The 24,546-nt window shown below is 49.4% G+C and overlaps 1 protein-coding gene across 3 annotated transcripts in view; it reads left to right on the forward strand.

The window, feature by feature from the left end:
* The first annotated feature begins 1,278 nt into the window (after positions 1 to 1,278).
* CNNM2 (cyclin and CBS domain divalent metal cation transport mediator 2) overlaps positions 1,279 to 24,546 on the forward strand; it is a 200,575-nt gene continuing 177,307 nt past the window's right edge. Inside the window, exon 1 of one of the 3 annotated variants that reach the window (XM_077455286.1) lies at positions 1,279 to 2,960. In XM_077455286.1, the coding sequence (XP_077311412.1) occupies positions 1,499 to 2,960 (1,462 nt within the window). In that variant the 5' untranslated portion in view covers positions 1,279 to 1,498. The remainder of the gene's footprint in view (positions 2,961 to 24,546) is intronic. The other 2 variants (XM_077455285.1, XM_077455284.1) reach the window with 2 other exon arrangements.

A 24,546-nucleotide genomic window follows, 5' to 3' on the forward strand; every position in this document is an offset into this window, starting at 1 on the left:
ACACTGAAATCTGACTTTGAAATCATGTGACTTCACTTGAAATCGCACAATTTCAAATCCGCATGTCAGTTAAAGACAGGATATCAGACAGAATGTCAGCAAATCATGAATTACTGCCTCTAGGGGTTTATGCATGCATTAGCTGTCAGCAGATTTTTTTTTTTTTGTTAAAGTTGAACTCTTACCTTTAGTCCCTGTTTACACTGATGTGACTTGTCATGCGATTTTACATGTCCCAATCGCATGACAAGTCACACCCTATTGTCGGCAATGGAACTGTTCTAATCGCTGCAACGCCGACTTTGCGGTGCCGCATCAATTTGAAAAAGAAGTTCCTGCACTATTTTTGGCAATTTCAGGTGCGACATCATGCACAGCTGTCTATGCAAGCACCTAAATTGCCAAAAACAGCACAGGAACTTCTTTTTCAAATCGATGAGCCACTGCAAAGTCGGCGTTGCAGCGATTTGAACAGTTCCATTGCTGACAATAGGGTGCGACTTGTCATAGTTTCATAGTTAGTAAGGTTGAATAAAGACACCAGTCCATCCTGAGTGAGTGTCTACAACTGTCCCCATCCCTGTACATTGCACACTCATGTTGGTCCCTACCCTTAAGGAGCCCACAATCCAAGGTCCCCATTCATATCCTAGGGCCAATTTACCTACCTGCATGTCTTTGGATTGTGGGAGGAAACCGGAGTACCCGGAGAAAACCCACGCAGGCACAGGGAGAACATGCAAACTCTAGGCAGGTAGTGTCGTGGTTTGGATTTGAACCAGCGACCCTTCTTACTGCTAGGTGAGAGTGCTAACCACTAGACCACTGTGTCGACCACTGTGTCATGTGATTTGAACATGTAAAATCGCATGACAAGTCGCACCGGTGTAAACGGGGACTAAAGGTAAGAGTTCAACTTTAACAAAAAAAAACCTGCTGAGAGCTAATGCATGCATAAACCCCTAGAGGCAGTACTTACTGATTTGCTGGCATTCTGTCTGATATCCTGTCTTTACCTGTACACAGGTTATCTCCATTGAGTAGTGCAGGTGCACTGCTGTGAGTGTGTGCGATGTTGTGTATGTGTATCCGCAGGCGAGGAACACGGAAAATCCAGTTTGACAGCTGGAGGTAAGCACATGTCACTTGTGCCCGGACAAACAACGCCCCTTCGCTATTCAGCCACGCCCCCCACAATGTGGGAAAAATCCCCCAAGCGCTTTAGTGGGGGAATAGTAAACGTACCACGCCCCCCTCTTGCCAGCTGTCAAGTAACCCCGCCCCTGGGAGGGAACCTCGCGAAACGATTGGCCGGTCGGGATGCCGTTCAGCGCGGACTGGTTCACCTCGGGACGCTCAGTGAGCCTCCAGTCAGAAGCCGGGCGGGTGTCGGGCTAGGCAGGGACTGCTGCCGGTCCGGTACGCGGGATGAAGGCTGTACGTGACTGGGTGTGAGCGCCCCCCCTCCCCCCCGGGGCTGGAATCGCCCGGACCAAAGATGGCGGGCGGTCCTATCACACTGCCCACTCTCAACATGGCGGCGCGCAGTCACGGCCGGGTCCTGGCTGCCGTGATGCTGGTGATGTTGCTGGGGCTGGCGACCGGGGAAGCGGAGGACGAAGCGGAGACGGTGATCATCGGGCTGCGGCTGGAGGACACGGACGACGTGTCTTTCATGGACGGCGGCGCGCTGCGGGTGAGCGAGCGGTCCCAGATGAAGCTGCGGGTGTACGGGCAGAATCTGGACAATGAGACGTGGTCTAAGATCGCCTTCACCGAGCACCCGCCGCCCTGGAGCGTGGCCGCCCACGACTCGTCCGCGGAGGGTACCCACCCGTGCGGCATCCGCACCTCCGACATCCTGGTCATGCCGTACATCGAACTGAGCCGCAGAAGCTCCGCTATCGTCCACATCGAGATCAAACCCCTGCGGAAGACGGAGAAGAGCAAGGCGTACTACCTGTGTACCTCCTCCCCCTCCCCTCCGCCCGTCCCCGGCGGAGCCGCCCCTCTGCAGCCCTGGACCGAGACCACCTGGGTGTACCACTCCGGGGATGACACCCGAGTCATCGTGGTGGAGGAGAAGAAGTTCCTGCTCCCCTTCTGGCTGCAGGTCATTTTCATCGCCCTCCTCCTCTGCCTGTCCGGCATGTTCAGCGGCCTCAACCTGGGCCTGATGGCCCTGGACCCCATGGAGCTCCGCATCATTCAGAACTGCGGCACCGACAAGGAGAAGAACTACGCCAAGAGGATCGAGCCTGTCCGCCGACAGGGCAACTACCTGCTCTGCTCCCTGTTGCTGGGCAATGTGCTGGTCAACACCACCCTCACCATCCTGCTGGACGACATCGCCGGCTCGGGCTTGGTGGCCGTGGTGGTCTCCACCATCGGCATCGTCATCTTCGGCGAGATTGTTCCCCAGGCCATCTGCTCCCGCCACGGCCTGGCCGTGGGAGCCAACACCATCTTCCTGACCAAGTTCTTCATGATGATGACCTTCCCGGCCTCCTACCCGGTAAGCAAGCTGCTGGACTGCGTGCTCGGACAGGAGATCGGCACAGTCTACAACCGAGAGAAGCTGCTGGAGATGCTGAGGGTCACCGACCCCTACAATGACCTGGTCAAGGAGGAGCTGAACATCATCCAGGGGGCCCTGGAGCTCCGCACTAAGACTGTGGAGGACGTCATGACCCCTCTGAGGGACTGCTTTATGATGGCCGGAGATGGCACTCTTGACTTTAACACCATGTCCGAGATCATGGAAAGCGGTTACACCCGCATTCCCGTCTACGAGGGCGACCGCTCCAACATCGTTGATCTGCTCTTCGTCAAAGACCTGGCCTTTGTCGACCCTGACGACTGCACGCCGCTCAAGACCATCACCAAGTTCTATAACCATCCCCTGCACTTTGTCTTCAATGACACCAAGCTGGACGCCATGCTGGAAGAGTTCAAAAAAGGTGAGAGCCTTGCATGGAGGTCGCTGCTGCACGTGGAAAGACGGGTTAGCTTTGGCAGGCCCCTCTAGCCCTCAGGGCTCCCCTGTAAGCAGAGTGCAGTACACACACTTGCAGCGACCTTGTTATTTAGTGACCCATATTATTACAATCGCCTTAAGCAGCATGCCATAGGAGTTTGCATTACTAATGAGGTGCAACATAGCCTGGGGGGAGTTGAGCTGCCGGCTTTAGAAGGTTTACTTTGCATTCTTGATGTTTGCTAAGGATATGGAAGTGTTCAGCAGCACGCTGGATGAGCTGATGTGCTTGTCAGGGCTCTTCAGCGCTGTCCAGCACTGCTCTATAGTCTTCAGGAATGAAGAGCTCAGCTTCAGCACCCAGCCTTTCTAATTCCTCTTATCTGTCAGCCTTTCTAGGATCTCTCTGGGCTTTCTAGTTGCTGAAGTAGGTTTAAGATTGTGGGGTAGCCATGTAGATAGTTTAATATTATGTAGAAGGCACATAGATAAGTGTAATAGCATTGAGTAGACCTGTAAATTGGTTTAATAGCATGAAGTTGACATGTAGATAGGTTTCATAGCATGAAATGTAAACATAGCTATCATACGAGTAGACACGTAGAAAGTTTTAATATAATGGAAGCGTAGGTATTATAGAGCGGAGACAAGGGCAGCTTTATTAGCGTGGAGAAGGAGGCATGTGTAATAGAGCGGAGTGAAGATGGAGGCAGGTTTATTAGCGTGGAGTGGAGACAGAGGCAGGTTTTATAGTGTGGTGTGGAGCTGGAGGTAGGTTTAATAGCATGGAGCTGGAGGCAGGGTTAATAGCCTGAAGTGGAGACAGAGGTAGGTTTATTAGTGGGAATTGGAGCCGGAGGCAGGTTTAAATGGTGGAGTGGAGCCGGAGGCAGGTTTAATGGAGTGGAGTGGAGCAGAGCCGGAGGCAGGTTTAATGGAGCGGAGCCGGAGGCAGGTTTAATGGAGTGGAGCGGAGCCGGAGGCAGGTTTAATGGAGCGGAGCCGGAGGCAGGTTTAATGGAGTGGAGCCGGAGGCAGGTTTAAATGGTGGAGTGGAGCCGGAGGCAGGTTTAAATGGTGGAGCTGAGCCGGAGGCAGGTTTAATGGAGTGGAGCTGAGCCGGAAGCAGGTTTAATGGCGTGGAGCGGAGCCGGAGGCAGGTTTAATGGAGTGGAGTGGAGCAGAGCCGGAGGCAGGTTTAATGGAGTGGAGTGGAGCGGAGCCGGAGGCAGGTTTAATGGAGTGGAGTGGAGCCGGAGGCAGGTTTAATGGAGTGGAGCCGGAGGCAGGTTTAATGGAGTGGAGCCGGAGGCAGGTTTAATGGAGTGGAGCCGGAGGCAGGTTTAAATGGTGGAGTGGAGCCGGAGGAAGGTTTAAATGGTGGAGTGGAGCCGGAGGCAGGTTTAAATGGTGGAGTGGAGCCAGAGGTAGGTTTAATAGCGTGGAGCCGGAGGTAGGTTTAATAGCGTGGAGCCGGAGGTAGGTTTAATAGCGTGGAGCCAGAGGTAGGTTTAATAGCGTGGAGCTAGAGGTAGGTTTAATAGCGTGAAGTGGAGATGGAGGTAGGTTTATTAGCGTGAAGTGGAGCCGGAGGTAGGTTTATTAGTGGGAGTGGAGCCGGAGGTAGGTTTATTAGTGGGGAGTGGAGCCGGAGGTAGGTTTATTAGTGGGGAGTGGAGCCGGAGGTAGGTTTATTAGTGGGGAGTGGAGCCGGAGGTAGGTTTATTAGTGGGGAGTGGAGCCGGAGGTAGGTTTATTAGTGGGGAGTGGAGCCGGAGGTAGGTTTAATGGAGTGGAGCCGGAGGCAGGTTTAATGGAGTGGAGTGGAGCCGGAGGCAGGTTTAAATGGTGGAGTGGAATGGAGCCGGAGGCAGGTTTAAATGGTGGAGTGGTATGGAGCCGGAGGCAGGTTTAATCGTTTGGAATGGAGCCGGAGGCAGGTTTAATGGAGTGGAGCGAAGCCGGAGGCAGGTTTAATGGAGTGGAGCGAAGCCGGAGGCAGGTTTAATGGAGTGGAGCGAAGCCGGAGGCAGGTTTAATGGAGTGGAGCGGAGCCGGAGGCAGGTTTAAATGGTGGAGTGGAATGGAGACGGAGACAGGTTTAAATGGTGGAGTGGAGCCGGAGGTAGGTTTAATAGCATGAAGTGGAGATGGAGGTAGGTTTAATAGCATGGAGCTGCAGGCAGGTTTAATAGCGCAAAGTGGAGCCGGAGGTAGGTTTATTAGTGGGGAGTGGAGCCGGAGGCAGGTTTAATGGAGTGGAGTGGAGCCGGAGGCAGGTTTAAATGGTGGAGTGGAATGGAGCCGGAGGCAGGTTTAATAGTGTGGAATGGAGCCGGAGGCAGGTTTAATAGTGTGGAATGGAGCCGGAGGCAGGTTTAATAGTGTGGAGTGGAGCCGGAGGCAGGTTTAATAGTGTGGAGTGGAGCCGGAGGCAGGTTTAATAGTGTGGAGTGGAGCCGGAGGCAGGTTTAATAGTGTGGAGTGGAGCCGGAGGCAGGTTTAATAGTGTGGAGTGGAGCCGGAGGCAGGTTTAATAGTGTGGAGTGGAGCCGGAGGCAGGTTTAATAGTGTGGAGTGGAGCCGGAGGCAGGTTAAATAGTGTGGAGTGGAGCCGGAGGCAGGTTAAATAGTGTGGAGTGGAGCCGGAGGCAGGTTAAATAGTGTGGAGTGGAGCCGGAGGCAGGTTAAATAGTGTGGAGTGGAGCCGGAGGCAGGTTAAATAGTGTGGAGTGGAGCCGGAGGCAGGTTAAATAGTGTGGAGTGGAGCCGGAGGCAGGTTAAATAGTGTGGAGTGGAGCCGGAGGCAGGTTAAATAGTGTGGAGTGGAGCCGGAGGCAGGTTAAATAGTGTGGAGTGGAGCCGGAGGCAGGTTTAATAGTGTGGAGTGGAGCCGGAGGCAGGTTTAATAGTGTGGAGTGGAGCCGGAGGCAGGTTTAATAGTGTGGAGTGGAGTCGGAGGCAGGTTTAATAGTGTGGAGTGGAGCCGGAGGCAGGTTTAATAGTGTGGAGTGGAGCCGGAGGCAGGTTTAATAGTGTGGAGTGGAGCCGGAGGCAGTTTAAATGGAGTGGAGCCGGAGGCAGGTTTAAATGGAGTGGAGTGGAGCCGGAGGCAGGTTTAAATGGAGTGGAGTGGAGCCGGAGGCAGGTTTAAATGGAGTGGAGTGGAGCCGGAGGCAGGTTTAAATGGAGTGGAGCGGAGCCGGAGGCAGGTTTAATGGAGCGGAGCCGGAGGCAGGTTTAATGGAGCGGAGCCTGAGGCAGGTTTAATGGAGTGGAGCCTGAGGCAGGTTTAATGGAGTGGAGTGGAGCGGAGCTGGAGGCAGGTTTAAATGGTGGAGCGGAGCTGGAGGCAGGTTTAAATGGTGGAGCGGAGCTGGAGGCAGGTTTAAATGGTGGAGCGGAGCTGGAGGCAGGTTTAAATGGTGGAGCCGGAGGCAGGTTTAAATGGTGGAGCGGAGATGGAGGCAGGTTTAAATGGTGGAGCGGAGATGGAGGCAGGTTTAAATGGTGGAGCAGAGATGGAGGCAGGTTTAATGGAGTGGAGCGGAGCCGGAGGCAGGTTTAATGGCTTGGAGCGGAGCCGGAGGCAGGTTTAATGGCTTGGAGCGGAGCCGGAGGCAGGTTTAATGGCTTGGAGCGGAGCCGGAGGCAGGTTTAAATGGTAGAGTGGAGCAGAGCCGGAGGCAGGTTTAGTGGAGTGGAGCGGAGCCGGAGGCAGGTTTAGTGGAGTGGAGCGGAGCCGGAGGAAGGTTTAGTGGAGCGGAGCCGGAGGCAGGTTTAGTGGAGTGGAGCGGAGCCTGAGGCAGGTTTAATGAAGCGGAGCCGGAGGAAGGTTTAATAGCGTGGAGGCAGAGGTAGGTTTTATAGCGTGGAGCTAGAGGTAATTTTAATAGCGTGAAGTGGAGATGGAGGTAGGTTTATTAGCGTGGAGCTGGAGGCAGGTTTAATAGCGTGAAGTGGGGAGTGGAGCCGGAGGCAGGTTTAATGGAGTTGAGTGGAGCCGGAGGCAGGTTTAATGGAGTGGAGCGGAGCCGGGGGCAGGTTTAATGGAGTGGAGCGGAGCCGGGGGCAGGTTTAATGGAGTGGAGCGGAGCCGGGGGCAGGTTTAATGTCGTGGAGCGGAGCCGGGGGCAGGTTTAATGTCGTGGAGCGGAGCCGGAGGCAGGTTTAGTGGAGTGGAGCGGAGCCGGAGGCAGGTTTAGTGGAGTGGAGCGGAGCCGGAGGCAGGTTTAGTGGAGTGGAGCGGAGCCGGAGGCAGGTTTAGTGGAGTGGAGCGGAGCCGGAGGCAGGTTTAGTGGAGTGGAGCGGAGCCGGAGGCAGGTTTAGTGGAGTGGAGCGGAGCCGGAGGCAGGTTTAGTGGAGTGGAGCGGAGCCGGAGGCAGGTTGAGTGGAGCGGAGCCGGAGGCAGGTTTAGTGGAGTGGAGCGGAGCCGGAGGCAGGTTTAGTGGAGTGGAGCGGAGCCGGAGGCAGGTTTAGTGGAGTGGAGCGGAGCCGGAGGCAGGTTTAGTGGAGTGGAGCGGAGCCGGAGGCAGGTTTAGTGGAGTGGAGCGGAGCCGGAGGCAGGTTTAGTGGAGTGGAGCGGAGCCGGAGGCAGGTTTAGTGGAGTGGAGCGGAGCCGGAGGCAGGTTTAGTGGAGTGGAGCGGAGCCGGAGGCAGGTTTAGTGGAGTGGAGCGGAGCCGAAGGCAGGTTTAGTGGAGCGGAGCCGGAGGCAGGTTTAGTGGAGTGGAGCGGAGCCGGAGGCAGGTTTAGTGGAGTGGAGCGGAGCCGGAGGCAGGTTTAGTGGAGTGGAGCGGAGCCGGAGGCAGGTTTAGTGGAGTGGAGTGGAGCCGGAAGCAGGTTTAGTGGAGTGGAGTGGAGCCGGAGGCAGGTTTAGTAGAGTGGAGCCGGAGGCAGGTTTAGTAGAGTGGAGCCGGAGGCAGGTTTAGTGGAGCGGAGCCGGAGGCAGGTTTAGTGGAGCGGAGCCGGAGGCAGGTTTAGTGGAGCGGAGCCGGAGGCAGGTTTAGTGGAGCGGAGCCGGAGGCAGGTTTAGTGGAGCGGAGCCGGAGCCGGAGGCAGGTTTAGTGGAGCGGAGCCGAAGCCGGAGGCAGGTTTAGTGGAGTGGAGCGGAGCCGGAGGAAGGTTTAATAGCGTGGAGGCAGAGGTAGGTTTAATAGCGTGGAGCTAGAGGTAGGTTTAATAGCGTGAAGTGGAGATGGAGGTAGGTTTATTAGCGTGGAGCTGGAGGCAGGTTTAATAGCGTGAAGTGGGGAGTGGAGCCGGAAGCAGGTTTAATGGAGTGGAGCGGAGCCGGAGGCAGGTTTAATGGAGTGGAGCGGAGCCGGGGGCAGGTTTAATGGAGTGGAGCGGAGCCGGGGGCAGGTTTAATGGAGTGGAGCGGAGCCGGGGGCAGGTTTAATGGAGTGGAGCAGAGCCGGGGGCAGATTTAATGGAGTGGAGCGGAGCCGGGGGCAGGTTTAATGGCGTGGAGCGGAGTCGGAGGCAGGTTTAGTGGAGTGGAGCGGAGCCGGAGGCAGGTTTAGTGGAGCGGAGCCGGAGGCAGGTTTAGTGGAGTGGAGCGGTGCCGGAGGCAGGTTTAGTGGAGTGGAGCGGAGCCGGAGGCAGGTTTAGTGGAGTGGAGCGGAGCCGGAGGCAGGTTTAGTGGAGTGGAGCGGAGCCGGAGGCAGGTTTAGTGGAGTGGAGCGGAGCCGGAGGCAGGTTTAGTGGAGTGGAGCGGAGCCGGAGGCAGGTTTAGTGGAGTGGAGTGGAGCGGAGCCGGAGGCAGGTTTAGTGGAGTGGAGTGGAGCGGAGCCGGAGGCAGGTTTAATAGTGTGGAGTGGAGTCGGAGGCAGGTTTAATAGTGTGGAGTGGAGTCGGAGGCAGGTTTAATAGTGTGGAGTGGAGCCGGAGGCAGGTTTAATAGTGTGGAGTGGAGCCGGAGGCAGGTTTAATAGTGTGGAGTGGAGCCGGAGGCAGTTTAAATGGAGTGGAGCCGGAGGCAGTTTAAATGGAGTGGAGCCGGAGGCAGGTTTAAATGGAGTGGAGTGGAGCCGGAGGCAGGTTTAAATGGAGTGGAGTGGAGCCGGAGGCAGGTTTAAATGGAGTGGAGTGGAGCCGGAGGCAGGTTTAAATGGAGTGGAGTGGAGCCGGAGGCAGGTTTAAATGGAGTGGAGCGGAGCCGGAGGCAGGTTTAATGGAGCGGAGCCGGAGGCAGGTTTAATGGAGCGGAGCCTGAGGCAGGTTTAATGGAGTGGAGCCTGAGGCAGGTTTAATGGAGTGGAGTGGAGCGGAGCTGGAGGCAGGTTTAAATGGTGGAGCGGAGCTGGAGGCAGGTTTAAATGGTGGAGCGGAGCTGGAGGCAGGTTTAAATGGTGGAGCGGAGCTGGAGGCAGGTTTAAATGGTGGAGCCGGAGGCAGGTTTAAATGGTGGAGCGGAGATGGAGGCAGGTTTAAATGGTGGAGCGGAGATGGAGGCAGGTTTAATGGAGTGGAGCGGAGCCGGAGGCAGGTTTAATGGCTTGGAGCGGAGCCGGAGGCAGGTTTAATGGCTTGGAGCGGAGCCGGAGGCAGGTTTAATGGCTTGGAGCAGAGCCGGAGGCAGGTTTAATGGCTTGGAGCGGAGCCGGAGGCAGGTTTAATGGCTTGGAGCGGAGCCGGAGGCAGGTTTAATGGCTTGGAGCGGAGCCGGAGGCAGGTTTAAATGGTAGAGTGGAGCAGAGCCGGAGGCAGGTTTAGTGGAGTGGAGCGGAGCCGGAGGCAGGTTTAGTGGAGTGGAGCTGAGCCGGAGGAAGGTTTAGTGGAGCGGAGCCGGAGGCAGGTTTAGTGGAGTGGAGCGGAGCCTGAGGCAGGTTTAATGAAGCGGAGCCGGAGGAAGGTTTAATAGCGTGGAGGCAGAGGTAGGTTTTATAGCGTGGAGCTAGAGGTAATTTTAATAGCGTGAAGTGGAGATGGAGGTAGGTTTATTAGCGTGGAGCTGGAGGCAGGTTTAATAGCGTGAAGTGGGGAGTGGAGCCGGAGGCAGGTTTAATGGAGTTGAGTGGAGCCGGAGGCAGGTTTAATGGAGTGGAGCGGAGCCGGGGGCAGGTTTAATGGAGTGGAGCGGAGCCGGGGGCAGGTTTAATGGAGTGGAGCGGAGCCGGGGGCAGGTTTAATGGCGTGGAGCGGAGCCGGAGGCAGGTTTAGTGGAGTGGAGCGGAGCCGGAGGCAGGTTTAGTGGAGTGGAGCGGAGCCGGAGGCAGGTTTAGTGGAGTGGAGCGGAGCCGGAGGCAGGTTTAGTGGAGTGGAGCGGAGCCGAAGGCAGGTTTAGTGGAGCGGAGCCGGAGGCAGGTTTAGTGGAGTGGAGCGGAGCCGGAGGCAGGTTTAGTGGAGTGGAGCGGAGCCGGAGGCAGGTTTAGTGGAGTGGAGCGGAGCCGGAGGCAGGTTTAGTGGAGTGGAGCGGAGCCGGAAGCAGGTTTAGTGGAGTGGAGTGGAGCCGGAGGCAGGTTTAGTAGAGTGGAGCCGGAGGCAGGTTTAGTAGAGTGGAGCCGGAGGCAGGTTTAGTAGAGTGGAGCCGGAGGCAGGTTTAGTAGAGTGGAGCCGGAGGCAGGTTTAGTGGAGTGGAGCCGGAGGCAGGTTTAGTGGAGCGGAGCCGGAGGCAGGTTTAGTGGAGTGGAGCGGAGCCGGAGCCGGAGGCAGGTTTAGTGGAGCGGAGCCGAAGCCGGAGGCAGGTTTAGTGGAGTGGAGCGGAGCCGGAGGAAGGTTTAATAGCGTGGAGGCAGAGGTAGGTTTAATAGCGTGGAGCTAGAGGTAGGTTTAATAGCGTGAAGTGGAGATGGAGGTAGGTTTATTAGCGTGGAGCTGGAGGCAGGTTTAATAGCGTGAAGTGGGGAGTGGAGCCGGAAGCAGGTTTAATGGAGTGGAGTGGAGCCGGAGGCAGGTTTAATGGAGTGGAGCGGAGCCGGGGGCAGGTTTAATGGAGTGGAGCGGAGCCGGGGGCAGGTTTAATGGAGTGGAGCAGAGCCGGGGGCAGATTTAATGGCGTGGAGCGGAGCCGGGGGCAGGTTTAATGGCGTGGAGCGGAGTCGGAGGCAGGTTTAGTGGAGTGGAGCGGAGCCGGAGGCAGGTTTAGTGGAGCGGAGCCGGAGGCAGGTTTAGTGGAGTGGAGCGGAGCCGGAGGCAGGTTTAGTGGAGTGGAGCGGAGCCGGAGGCAGGTTTAGTGGAGTGGAGCGGAGCCGGAGGCAGGTTTAGTGGAGTGGAGCGGAGCCGGAGGCAGGTTTAGTGGAGTGGAGCGGAGCCGGAGGCAGGTTTAGTGGAGTGGAGTGGAGCGGAGCCGGAGGCAGGTTTAGTGGAGTGGAGTGGAGCGGAGCCGGAGGCAGGTTTAATGGAGCAGAGCCGGAGGAAGGTTTAATAGCGTGGAGGCAGAGGTAGGTTTCATAGCGTGGAGCTAGAGGTAGGTTTAATAGCGTGAAGTGGAGATGGAGGTAGGTTTATTAGCGTGGAGCTGGAGGCAAGTTTAATAGCGTGAAGTTGAGTGGAGCCGGGGGCAGGTTTAATGGAGTGGAGCGGAGCCGGGGGCAGGTTTAATGGAGTGGAGCGGAGCCGGGGGCAGGTTTAATGGAGTGCAGCGGAGCCGGGGGCAGGTTTAATGGAGTGGAGCGGAGCCGGGGGCAGGTTTAATGGAGTGGAGCGGAGCCGGGGGCAGGTTTAATGGCGTGGAGCGGAGCCGGGGGCAGGTTTAGTGGCGTGGAGCGGAGCCGGAGGCAGGTTTAGTGGCGTGGAGCGGAGCCGGAGGCAGGTTTAGTGGAGTGGAGCGGAGCCGGAGGCAGGTTTAGTGGAGTGGAGCGGAGCCGGAGGCAGGTTTAGTGGAGTGGAGCGGAGCCGGAGGCAGGTTTAGTGGAGTGGAGCCGGAGGCAGGTTTAGTGGAGCGGAGCCGGAGGCAGGTTTAGTGGAGCGGAGCCGGAGGCAGGTTTAGTGGAGCAGAGCCGGAGGCAGGTTTAGTGGAGCAGAGCCGGAGGCAGGTTTAGTGGAGCAGAGCCGGAGGCAGGTTTAGTGGAGTGGAGCGGAGCCGGAGGCAGGTTTAGTGGAGTGGAGCGGAGCCGGAGGCAGGTTTAGTGGAGTGGAGCGGAGCCGGAGGCAGGTTTAGTGGAGTGGAGCGGAGCCGGAGGCAGGTTTAGTGGAGTGGAGCGGAGCCGGAGGCAGGTTTAGTGGAGTGGAGCGGAGCCGGAGGCAGGTTTAGTGGAGTGGAGTGGAGTGGAGCGGAGCGGAGCCGGAGGAAGGTTTAATAGCGTGGAGGCAGAGGTAGGTTTAATAGCGTGGAGCTAGAGGTAGGTTTAATAGCGTGAAGTGGAGATGGAGGTAGGTTTATTAGCGTGGAGCTGGAGGCAGGTTTAATAGCGTGAAGTGGGGAGTGGAGCCGGACGCAGGTTTAATGGAGTGGAGCGGAGCCGGGGGCAGGTTTAATGGAGTGGAGCGGAGCCGGAGGCAGGTTTAATGGCGTAGCGTGGAGATGGAGGCAGGTTCAAATGGTGGAGTTGAGACGATAGGAAGTACAGCGGTACATCATTTTGCTGATATGCACTGTGAAAAAGCAGAGCAAGGCCTGCTTTTTTTTTTTTTTTTCTCGTTTCTTGCAACAAAACGCATGTCAGCACAGCCCACATCAGTGCACATACAAAACAGCACCTGAGCGTAATTTTGGCTCCTCTGCCATGCCATAGACCTTCCTGCATTTTTTAGGACGTGCAAAGCAAGCACATGTTAATACGTACTGCTCCAATGTATGTGCATTTACCTGCACTCAACGCACATGTGGAGTGATTGGATTCTTAATAACATACACATAGATTTGATATCATGTAGTAGATCCAAAATAGAAACTGAACATTTTTGTTCTATCATTTTATATACAAAAATGTACATTCTTATAATTAATTGTAACCAAAACCAAAGCACAATACGAATCCCATCATAAAAATTTCCATCTCTGGCAACATCGGAGGACTAGATTTCCTATTTGAAAGAAAACAAGATAATTTGATCTACATTCAGGGGAGTTCAAATATTTAATTGCATCTCTTTGGCTCCATATACAGTAGAGGATAATATAGGGGATCAGTGGAGTACCCACAGAAATAGGAAGAGTTATGTGTGTATGATTGCAGGGTTACTCTGGGTCAGCTGTGTCAGATCTGTCAGTTTTATGATGGGATTTTGTATTGTGCTGTTGGGTTGGGTACAATTATGACGATTTATTTATTTTTTTGTACATCATTCTATAGCAATAAAATAATACACAGAGTGCAGTATGGCTTCTTTTTCGTGTCTACCGCAAAGTAGCGAATATATTGTTTTTGGAAGAATGCACCCAGTTGTAAAACAAGTAAACTTATTGAGAAAGCAATGTAGCTGTGGTTATTTTTAGTGTCAGTTCACACAGGGGCGACCTATCAGGCGACTTATCCTCTGACAAGTCGCTCTCCATGCAGTGCAATGGAAACATTCTAATAGGGGTGACTCAAGTCACTTCGACTTAGAAAAAGGTTCCTGCAGTAATTTGGAGTGACTTCGGAGCGGCTTGCATTGACTTGTATTACAGGAGTCGTTACAAGCCGCGCTGAGGTTGCGCTGTGTGGGGCGGCTTCAGAGTCGGATGCCTTTTGAAGCCGCCCCTGTGTGACTCGGCACTTAGGGCTCATGCAAGAAAATGTTGCCTTTTATCAATTTAAGTGTGTGTGTGTGTGCGCGTGCGCGTGTGCGCTTTTTTTTTTTTTTTATAATAATTATTATTATTTTTCTGTACTGACCTGGATGCAGCTGTATAGTTTCCTGTGCTTATGCTCACAGCTGTGCAAAGATCAGTAAACTCATTTTGTGTTCAGACACATCAAAAAAAAAAAAAATCTGAGGTTTTATATTGATTGGTGATCAGACTGAAATTAGGGTTGTAGTTGCACTGATGTAAATGTCGTGTGAAAGTTTTTGGGTTTCTCAGTAACTTAAGCAGAACCATATGATAAGTGTGAACATTTGTTGGCAGGTAGACATTTATTACACATAAGTTTATCTATATATGTTTCTTCTGCCTGCCAACTCCTCTTGTCCTTGCGGCCCATTCAAACTTCTGTGTTCCTGTGCAATGGGTTAATTCATGCACATTGGGGGTTATTTACTAAAGGCAAGTGCACTTGGACGTAAAGTCGCTGTAGATCTGAGGGGAATATCCAAGGAAAATAAAAAACAGCATTTTAGCTTGCACATGATTGGATGATAAAATCAGCAGAGCTTCCCCTAATTTCAGATCTTCCCCCTCAGATCTACAGCGACTGCACTTCCAAGTGCACTTGTAGTACAACGTGGATTAGCCTTTAGTAAATCAACCCCAGTGTGTCACATAACGTGTTGTATAAAGGCAGTCTATTCAATTTGAATTGGCTTTCCGGCGTACACAATCTGACCAAAAAAATTGCATTTTTTTCCGACACAGTGCATCACAGTGTGAGGTAGTGTGTTACCCGTGTGGTGCCCTGCCACGCATGAAAGTCAGAACTATATTGACGCAGTGCATTGGGGTACCATAAGCTGGCCATACGCTAGTAGAATTTTATTTATTTAAAAAGTTTAATTGTAAAAAAAGTTTCTGTAATTGTTGGTGGGGTCAAATTGACAATTTTTGACTGCAGTGATGGGAAAAGTTGAAGAAGCAGATGAATTTGAACAAATTTCTAGCAGTGAAGGTGGTTTTCCGTTAGGAAAGCCCATTTACTCCAAAATCAAATGTTAAATTGCTTTGTGACTGGATGCGGGGAGAGGAGGGGTGAATAAATGACAGTGTGGTCTCCTGCCGCATCATCAGAAGTATAGTGAGAGCTATAGTATCCGGCATCAGTGTAAAAGTACATAAGAAACCGCAAAGATTCTGGAGATGATATATGCTTCATTACAGGGAGCTATGTGTGGGATAGCACATTACAAAAAACAAGTTTGTTCTTTAAAGTGGTTGTAAAGGCACAATGATTTTTGTTTTCATGCATTCTATGCATGATGGTAAAAAAAAAACTTCTGTGTCCAGCGGGCCCCCCAATACTTACCTGAGCCCCCTCTCGATCCAGTGATGTGCATGAGAGCCTTTCCTCTCTGGGGACTCGCACTCCTAATTTGGCTTTTGGCAGCAGCGGGAGTCATTGGTCCCTAGAGGAAGCTGCTTGCTGTGGGGGCACCTGGCAGGAGGGAGTAGCCATAAGCACCAGCGTGGGACCCAAGAAGTGGAGGATCGGGCTGTGCAAAACCAGGTACTTAATCTCAATCCAGTGTCCATTCACAGGAGTGTGGCTCGGGAGCAAGCCTGCCTAAGTGCCCCCAAAGCAAAAGGCTTTCTAGTGGGATCACCATTGCACAGCAGGTAAATATAACATGTTAGTTGTGTCAACCACCTAACAAATACGTACCGTAGCAGGTCGTACATGCACCTGTACGTCATTTTGTGCAATAGCCACTAGGGGGTGCGCATGTGTCGCCGGAGGCATGATCACGTGCTGATTGGACAGAGGGGGGAGCCAATCAGCGGGTCCGCGGCCATCCGTGACCATTCCTACAAGAGTAAACAAGACAGATCGCCATTCTGACAGGAAAGAAGAATGAGATCTTGTGTTCCTGCTAAGCAGAAACACAAATCTCTGCCCCCCCCCTCCCCAGTCAGAGCTACCCCCACACAGTTGACAAGCACCCCCTAGGGACACATTTAACCCTTTGATCGGCCCGGATGTGAACTCCTTTCCTGCCACTGTCACTAGTATAGCAACAGTGCATATTTTTAGCTCTCATCACTGTAACGTCACTGGTTCCTAAAAAAGTGTCAGGTGTGTGATTTGTCTGCTGCAATGTCGCAGTCCTGCTAAAAATCTCTGATCGCCGCCATTACTAGTAAAAAATAAATAAAAATGCCACAAAAATATTCCATAGTTTGTAGACATGATAACTTTTGCGCAAACCAATCAATATACACTTACTGGGATTTTTTTACCAAAAATATGTAGAATAATACATATTGGCCTAAATTGATGAAGCAATATGATTTATTGGATGTGCTTTATAGCAGAAAGTAAAAAATATCATTTTTTTCACAATTGTCCACTTCTATTTATTTTTTGTTTTATAGAGCAAAAAATAAAAACCGCATATGTGATCAAATATCACCAAAAGAAAGTTCTATTTGTGAGAAAAAAGGACATCCATTTCATTTGGGCACAATGTTGCACGACGTGCAATTGTTAGGTAAAGTAACGCAGTGCCGTATCACAAAAAATGTCCGGGTCTTTAAGGGGGTAAATCTTCCGGGGGCTGAAGGGGTTAAAAAAGATAAATCACGATCCTTTAGTACTACTCCAAATAGCTGTATAGAGTAGCAGTTGTGTTGGTGTGCTGTGTGTAAAGACTCTATTATAGTGGATATTTCTGTATGAACTGTGTGGCCTCATTCACAGGGGGCGATTACATCCGTGCCCTATTCAGGGCCATGTTTTACTGGCACGGGGGTGTACAGGTGTTCAGTGCATCCATATGCCATCCCAATGTTGTCTGTATGGACGCATTACACAGTAATGGGGACATTCTGTCTTCTGGCCAACAATATTGGGGGGGATTTTTCCTGCTGACAAATTGGTTTTAGCAGGGGTTCCACTGATACCTGATACCCAAAAATTAGGGGGGTTCTCAGGGGAAAAAGGTTGAGGGAGACTGGCTCAGATGGTTCACATCTGTGCATTGCACTGCAAATCGTACACATTGTGGTGCAGTACTTTGGAGCATTTGGGTGGCATTCAAAATGAACAGCATTGCTGTGCACTGTATAAAGTTCTGTGCATTAATGTCCATTGTAGTGACAGTAAAACAGGCTTTACTAAGTTACCACAACATGTATGTGAATGGGCTTCTTGAATGCTGCACTGCAGAAAGATAATTGGCTGCTATGGACAGCATGAGAGGTTTTAGTTGGCATGTTTTCCTGCATAGTAGTAATAGAGATAATTGCCTGTAATGCTAAGGGCTGGCCCTCACTCTGTTTATGTACATTTATTGATTCTTTTATTAGTCTGCAGATAACATATATCAGAGGAAATGGGGAAACTATTAGCAAGCTACTAAGGCACCAGATCAATTAAAACAGTTATGTAACTGCCACTGACTTCCAAAGATAGTCGCAGGAAATATTTGTTTATTATTCTGAACTGTCCTTCTTACCTGCCTATGCATGGTCATTTGAGTGCTACAAAGTGCATAGCCAAACCACCTCCTCTTCTTTCCTCTTTTCTCCTTCCACTTTTCAACTTCCTCTCTTCTTTCCTCTTCTTTCCTCTTCTTTCTTCTTCTTTCCTCTTCTTTCCTCCTCTTTCCTCCTCTTTCCTCTGCTTTCCTCCTCTTTCCTCTTTCCTCCTTCCTCTTTTCTCCTTCCTCTTTCCTCTTTTCTCCTTCCTCTTTCCTCTTTTTCTCCGGAACTTTATACCCCACAGCACATACCAATGGTTGCGTCACAACCCTCCCTTAAAGTGCTAGTAAATGGCTGTTTTTTTTTTTATTTTCCTTTAAACCTGCAAGACAAAGTTGTAATGTGCTAGAATGCATTGCATACTAGCACATTATGTGACACTTATAAAATGAAGCCCTCCTGCAGCGAGCTGTCGTGACAGGTTGGCGAACTCCAGTCCTTTGATTGAGCAAGCGGCAATGTGCGGGAGCCGCTGATCACAGCACGGGGCGCTGAAGGAACCGCACGGTATGCCGTTCCTTCAGCGCGCGTATGCTGGTGATGTCACCGGAGGCTTTACAAGTTAATATATCCTAAATGGTGCATGTTTAGGAGTTATTTGCTGTTACTGTACGGTGTATTATATTATTGGCCTTCATGTTTTTTTTTCTTTGACATGTTATATTTTTGCTTTGTGGCACTACTAGTACTGGCTGGAGGAGCAAAGTCAAATGGGGGTTGTACCAGTAACAACCAGTCAACACTGACTTTCATGTTCTAGCCAGCCATCAAAGTAGTATGCTTCACTTCACTCCACTCCAATTTTCTTAAAGTGGTGTACCAGCTGCAAAAAAATGTTTTACTTATTTTTTCAAACACTGTAGCTGCTGACTTTTAATAAGGACACTTACCTGTCCAGGGAGCCCGCAATTACGGCCCCACAAAGCCGAGCCGCCCATCGGATCAGGTGTAGGAGCCGCCATTGTAACTAAGGGAAACCAGCAGTAGAACCTTCAGACTTCACAGCCAGTTTTCTGCTGGGCATGCGCAAGTCGCACGGCGCTTTCTGAATTGCCCCGTCGTCTTCTGGGACACACACAGGTCCCAGAAGGCAGCGGGGCGAGGAGGAGGAAATGACGCATCGGGCCCACGGCTGAGCTAGGATGGAAGTACTTTATAAACTTCAGAAATGTAAGAAAGAGGATAAAAAAATTGTTATCCAAAAAGGAGGGGTGGAGGGTGGGTTTTCCTTTTAAGACAAAGTTGTAAAAGTGGGTGGAACTCCCCTTTAAGTTTGGTGTGTTGTGTTTTTTTTTTTTTAAGATCTCATGTTAGCTATATATACATAATCTACTTGAAGCTTTGAAAATTAGCTTGCTTTGCTCTTTGTGGAGTACAACACCCGCCCCCTTTACTTTGTTTTTTTTCTTCTCCTCTGACCCGGACTGCTGCTCACCCTAATAAAACCTATTCATGCAACCAGAAAATCCAGCGTTTTCTGGTGTAACCTGCAACTCCAACCATGCCAGGTCCCACACCGTCACCCTCTAAACTGGCATCATCAGACTGCTGGCAGTCCTGTCTGGGTTCTTGGATCTGACCCCCGAGATGACCTTCTGCTGAAGATGAGTCCTGTGCCCAGGATTGCCTGGCGCAGTCTGCTGAATATTTAACAGACCAAAGGGAGCAAATCGGAAAAGATCATTGTTCATAGTTTTAATTTCACACTGCCAGCGCGGGGGCGTTGGTGGTAAAGCGCCGCATGTGATGCATACTAGCACATTACAACTTTGTCTTGCAGATGAATAGATGCCCACTAAAAGACGCTGCTGCCATGATGGATCTGAAATGACAGGTGCTCTTTAAATGTAAGGAATTGAAAACAAAAATGAAGGTTTCCTATTTAGAATAATAAGCTGTCAGGTTAGTAAATATTCCCAAACTGGGTCTCTTGTATGGCCTGCTGCCATTTTGATCCTCAAGGGATGAAAAAAGAAAATTACAGTATGTGCAGAAAGATCACAAGGTTTATAAGCTGCTTAGAAGGTTTCACTTTCATTTTTACTGCTTGACCTTCCTCCTCACACTTAGAGCCTGGTACAAATGCATTTCTCTTCAAACAATCATACAGTTTGTAGTGTACATAAATTTGCAAAACTAAAGGAATATTTATGAACGTTGTTTTAACTCATGGTTACTGTAAAATTGTGTGAATGCATCAATGCAGCACATGTTATCTCAGCTTGCAGAGCTTGGATTCATTGAATGGGTTTCCCAAAAATGTAAATATTGCAGAATCTACAGCCTCATGCTAAAACTAAGCTCAATTTCTTGCTGAATAAATATTTTTTTTCATTAGTCCCACACATTCAGATATGATTGCATCTTTACCTGCAAGCATGCAGTGTAAGGTCCTATCAGAATGGATTTTCTAGGTGAGACCTCACCATGTGTAGTTCCTAAAGAATATATTGGCTCCAACATTTCATATTTCTGATGTGTGTGTTTATATACGTATGTACATGTGCCTGTATGTGCGATACGTGCATGTACTTGTTTAAAAAAAAAAAAAGTATCCTGTTCTCTTTTTGTAATGCTTCCTTTGTGTTAAATACCTGGTGTTCCTGCTAGACCCGCTCCTTTCCTGTTAAAGAATAGACCGCACTAGGCATGTGAGAGCACAGCTTGGTTAGTTTTCTGGCTGTGCTGAGAACTTGGCCTGCATTCCTCCAATGGTATTAGACTTGTGCTGACACCGCCGCTTTCTCGACAGATATTCACTGGGCATACCAGTGTACTTCTGTTTCTTCTCCTCCGACCCCTGAGCAGCTTATGCAGCTGAGAACAGAGAATATATTATCAGTTCTAAAAAAAAAAAAAAAGTATACAAATTGATTTATAATGTTCTATACACAGGATTTGCCTTTTATTTCTACTTAAAACTGATTGCGTTGTTTTACAAGGTCACAAATACTTTAAAGCTAAACACCAGGAATGATCTTTATTGCATGCTTGGCAATAGCTTCATACTGTGTAAGTATGCATATATCGTACTTGATGGGGAGGATCTTTCATGTCCTGTGCAAGCAGCTTCCTCTCTGCGCGTTGATTTTTTATTTTTTTTATTTTATAGACCAGAGGTAGGCAACCTTGGCCCTCGAGCTGTGGTGAAACTACAATTCCCATGAGACATTGCAAGACCCTGACAATCGCAGACATGACTCCCAGAGGCAGGGGCATGATGGGATTTATAGTTTCACCACAGCTGGACTGTTGAGGTTGCCTACCCCTATTACAGACGCTTCTAATGCAGTTAAAAAAAAAAAAAGTGTGAATGGATCCATCATAACCAGGGATTTTTTTTATTTCTTTCCTTAGAAACTAGGTTAAAAAGTTCTGTCGTGGCCATGCATCTATTCTAATGGTGGCGGCAGGGGGACAGGACTCTGCAGATACAAGGCTACACTAAAGCTAGAAAGGGCAAAATTAGTCACAATTCTGCATAGAAACCAATCGGCTAAGAGGTTTTATTGCAAAAGCTTAATTGAGCACGCTGAGGTTAGAAGCTGATTGGTTTCTATGCAGATTCGTGACTAACTTTGACCTCTCTAGCTTTAGTAAATAAACCCGACAGTGTGCTGGTATTCCATAGTTCGTTCAGCTTGAGGGAAGAGGCAGGTTGTGACTCGGAGGGGATGTGTACCAGAGGGGTTGTGATTGGTCGGGGGGCATGGAGGCTGAACACACTAGCCAATACAGGCATGTGTGTGTCTTGTATGTCTAAATGGACAACTAAAGGAAGAAAACTGACTACGCTTTAGCTTCTGTGCTTTGTGTGGTCAGTTTAGAACAGGGATCCTCAAACTAGGGCCCTCCAGCTGTTGTGAAACTACACACCCAATGAGGCATTGTAAAATTCACAGACATGACTGGGCATGATGGGAATTGTAGTTCCTGAACAACCGGAGGGCCTTAGTTTGAAGACCTTTGGTTTAGAACAGGGATATGCAATTAGCGGATCACCAGCTGTTGCAGAACTACAAGTCCCATGAGGCATAGCAAGACTCTGACAGCCACAAGCATGACACCCAGAGGCAGAGGCATGATGGGACTTGTAGTTTTGCAACAGCTGGAGGTCTGCTAATTGCAGATACCTGGTTTAGAACAACAAAGATTTTTTTTTCCAGATCGGATATATTGGTTAGCTTTTACAACTTTTAGAATGCAAAAATAACCATTTTCCCATACCCCTCACCCTATCCCAAGTCCAAGTGTGAATAACTTAGTCCAAGAGAGCATGGTGTGACTTACTTTGAGCGTTTAAAACCAGATAAAATGTTCGGTGTCTCCGGTCTCAGATGACATAATAAAAGTTGAGCAATACTAAGATACTAAAGCAGCAATTCTTGCAGTGTAAAGATAGGGTTACATTACGTTATCTAGGAAAGTATATATTGGCACTAAAAAGTGATAATGGGTTCTTCCTCGTAGTCAACATGCAGCTCAAAGACATGCGTATCTCTATTATAACAGTATAAATTGGTAGCCACAATGATACTACTAATAAAGCATATTGAATTTCTAATTACATATCAGTATCTTGTGTGTGTTTACTATATTTCAATGTTCTGTGAGTAACATTCTCCAAGCTCTCTATCATATAGGTATTCAGTAAGCGTATTGAGCTTCCTTGTTGCAGAGTAATTAATCGGAATTTTTTATCTGAAAGAGGAAGGGATTTGGCATGATAACCTAATTGCAGTTGGGCTATGTTGGGTAACCCCAGGGTAGTCGGACAATTTTTTTTAATGTTTCATGTTAGTTTCTCTACGTGCAACGTGGAATTGAAAGCATCTTTCCGCATTGGTAAAGAAGGTGGAATTGGGGGATAACACCTTTTTAGTGCGGGCAAGAAATATTTTGGTTATGGCGAGCTCATGAAACGTCTCTAGGTCTGATAGATCAAAGAAAAAACCCAGCAAGCATAGTTTTGGGTCTAGCCCTATTGGCAGGTTTCTGACTTTATAAATTGAGTGACACTTCATAGTTTCATAGTTTGTAAGGTTGAATAAAGACACCAGTCCATCCAGTTCAACCTGAGTGAGTGTCTACCCCTATCCCTGTACATTGCACACTCACATCTGTCCCTACCCTCAAGGAGCCCACAATCCAGGGTCCCCATTCATATTATAGGGCCAATTTTGGACCAAAGCCAATTAACCTACCTGCATGTCTTTGGATTGTGGGAGGAAACCGGAGTACCCGGAGGAAACCCACACAGGCACAAGGACAACATGCAAACTCCAGGCAGGTGGTGTCGTGGTTGGGATTTGAACCAGCGACCCTTCTTACTGCTAGACGAGAGTGTTGAAATGAAGAACGAAAAGTTGCCACCACGCTTTTTTGATCCGCTTATGGTTTAATGGCTTGCTGGTACCTACTCTAACTTGCAGGCTACAAGTTTTGCTTTTTAATATGCCATTTACACTGTTGAATGTTATCACATCAGCAGCTATGTTCCAGCTGTCCAGCATTTTCTTGGCAATTGCAAAAAGTATTTTTACGCTGTGTTTTGTACTTAAAATCTTTCAATAACAAGCTATTGAAAGGGAAAAGGTGCCACCAAGCTATGAGATATAAAACATAGCTGTCAATAATAGTATACCAAATGTTCCGCACTAATCAAGGTTGTATATAAACAACTATTGCATGCATATTCCACAGTCCTCTCAAATTGTATGAAATTAAAAAAAGTCCTCACTTCTGAATCTTCCGTAAAAGTCAGATTGTGAGCATAAATGTCCAGAATTTAAACATACTGGATACCCCTTCAAGTGAATCTCCACCGCCTTGAGAACACAGCATATAAGGCTTACTAGATATACAGTATATGATCGCATTATAGAGAAGTCATACAGTATCTCACAAAAGTGAGTACACCCCTCACGTTTTTGTAAATATTTTATATCTTTTGATGTGCCAACACTGAAGAAATGACACTTTGCTACAATGTAAAGTAGTGAGTGTACAGCTTGTATAACAGTGTAAATTTGCTGTCCCCTCAAAATAACTCAACACACAGCCATTAATGTCTAAACCGCTGGCAACAAAAAGTGAGTACACCCCTAAGTGAAAATGCCCAAATTGGGACCAAAGTGTCAATTTGTGTGGCCACCATTATTTTCCAGCACTGCCTTAACCCTCTTGGGTATGGAGTTCACCAGAGCTTCACAGGTTGCCACTGGAGTCCTCTTCCACTCCTCCGTGACAGCATCATGGAGCTAGTGGATGTTGGAGACATTGTGCTCCTCCACCTTCTATTTGAGGATGTCCCACAGATGCATCAGTGGGACATCCTCAAACACAAGGTCTCTAAAATCCATCAGCTCCATGATGTCGTCATGGAGGAGTGGAAGCGGACTCCAGTGGCAACCTATGAAGCTATGGTAAACTTCATGCCCAAGAGGGTTAAGGCAGTGCTGGAAAATAATGGTGGACACGCAAAATATTGACAATTTGGACCCAGTTTGGACAGTTTCACTTAGGGGTGTACTCCCTTTTGTTGCTAGCAGTTTAGACATGAATGGCTGTGTGTTGTTATTTCAAGGAGACAGAAAATTTACACTATTATACAAGCTGTACACTCACTACTTTATATTGTAGCAAAGTGTCATTTCGTCAGTGTTGTCACATGAAAAGATATAAAAACATATTTAACAAAAATGTGAGGGGTTTACTCACTTTTGTGAGATACTGTATATTGCATGATGTATTTTCAACCATTAATAGACAGGGCTGGCTCAGGCTTCAATGTAATTTCAACCATTATTAGGCAGGGCTCAGGCTTCCAGAGAAGAACTGCTGACAGGAGCACCATATATCCCTTATTCCTTCATTCGGCATCCCATAAGCACCATGCTTTGAAAAGAAAGGAGACCATATGTTTCATATAGTATTAAACTTGGTAAAAATAATTTATTAAAGCAGGGTAATTGCACTTAAATCTGTAAAACTGAACTCTGCTGTTTGTGTTTCATGAGAGCTGATGTCTACTGGGGCACGGGCCTCAAAAGGACGAAACGTGTAGGACAGGGCTACGTACAGTGACATCGTACTGGAAGTGTTCCAGAAAGTGCGATCCTTCCATTTATAACCTTTGTTTACAGCAATGTTGCGTTTTTAACAGTTTTAGGTCATTATCAGTTGTATTTATGTTTTTATTTATTTTTTTACAACTAAAAATACAGCAGCAAATTTCCTTTTAACAACATTCATAATTGTGAGCTGTGCTTTACCTTCGGGTTACACCTTGCGCCTGTTTGGAGCACATGCTTTTCCAACATGCACAGAAGCACGCTGCCCATTGGGTTC

Source organism: Lithobates pipiens, unplaced genomic scaffold (genome assembly GCF_037356315.1).
Source record: "Lithobates pipiens isolate NorthernLeopardFrog02 unplaced genomic scaffold, aLitPip1_a1.2 Scaffold_25, whole genome shotgun sequence".
NCBI classification, from domain to species: Eukaryota; Metazoa; Chordata; class Amphibia; order Anura; family Ranidae; genus Lithobates; species Lithobates pipiens.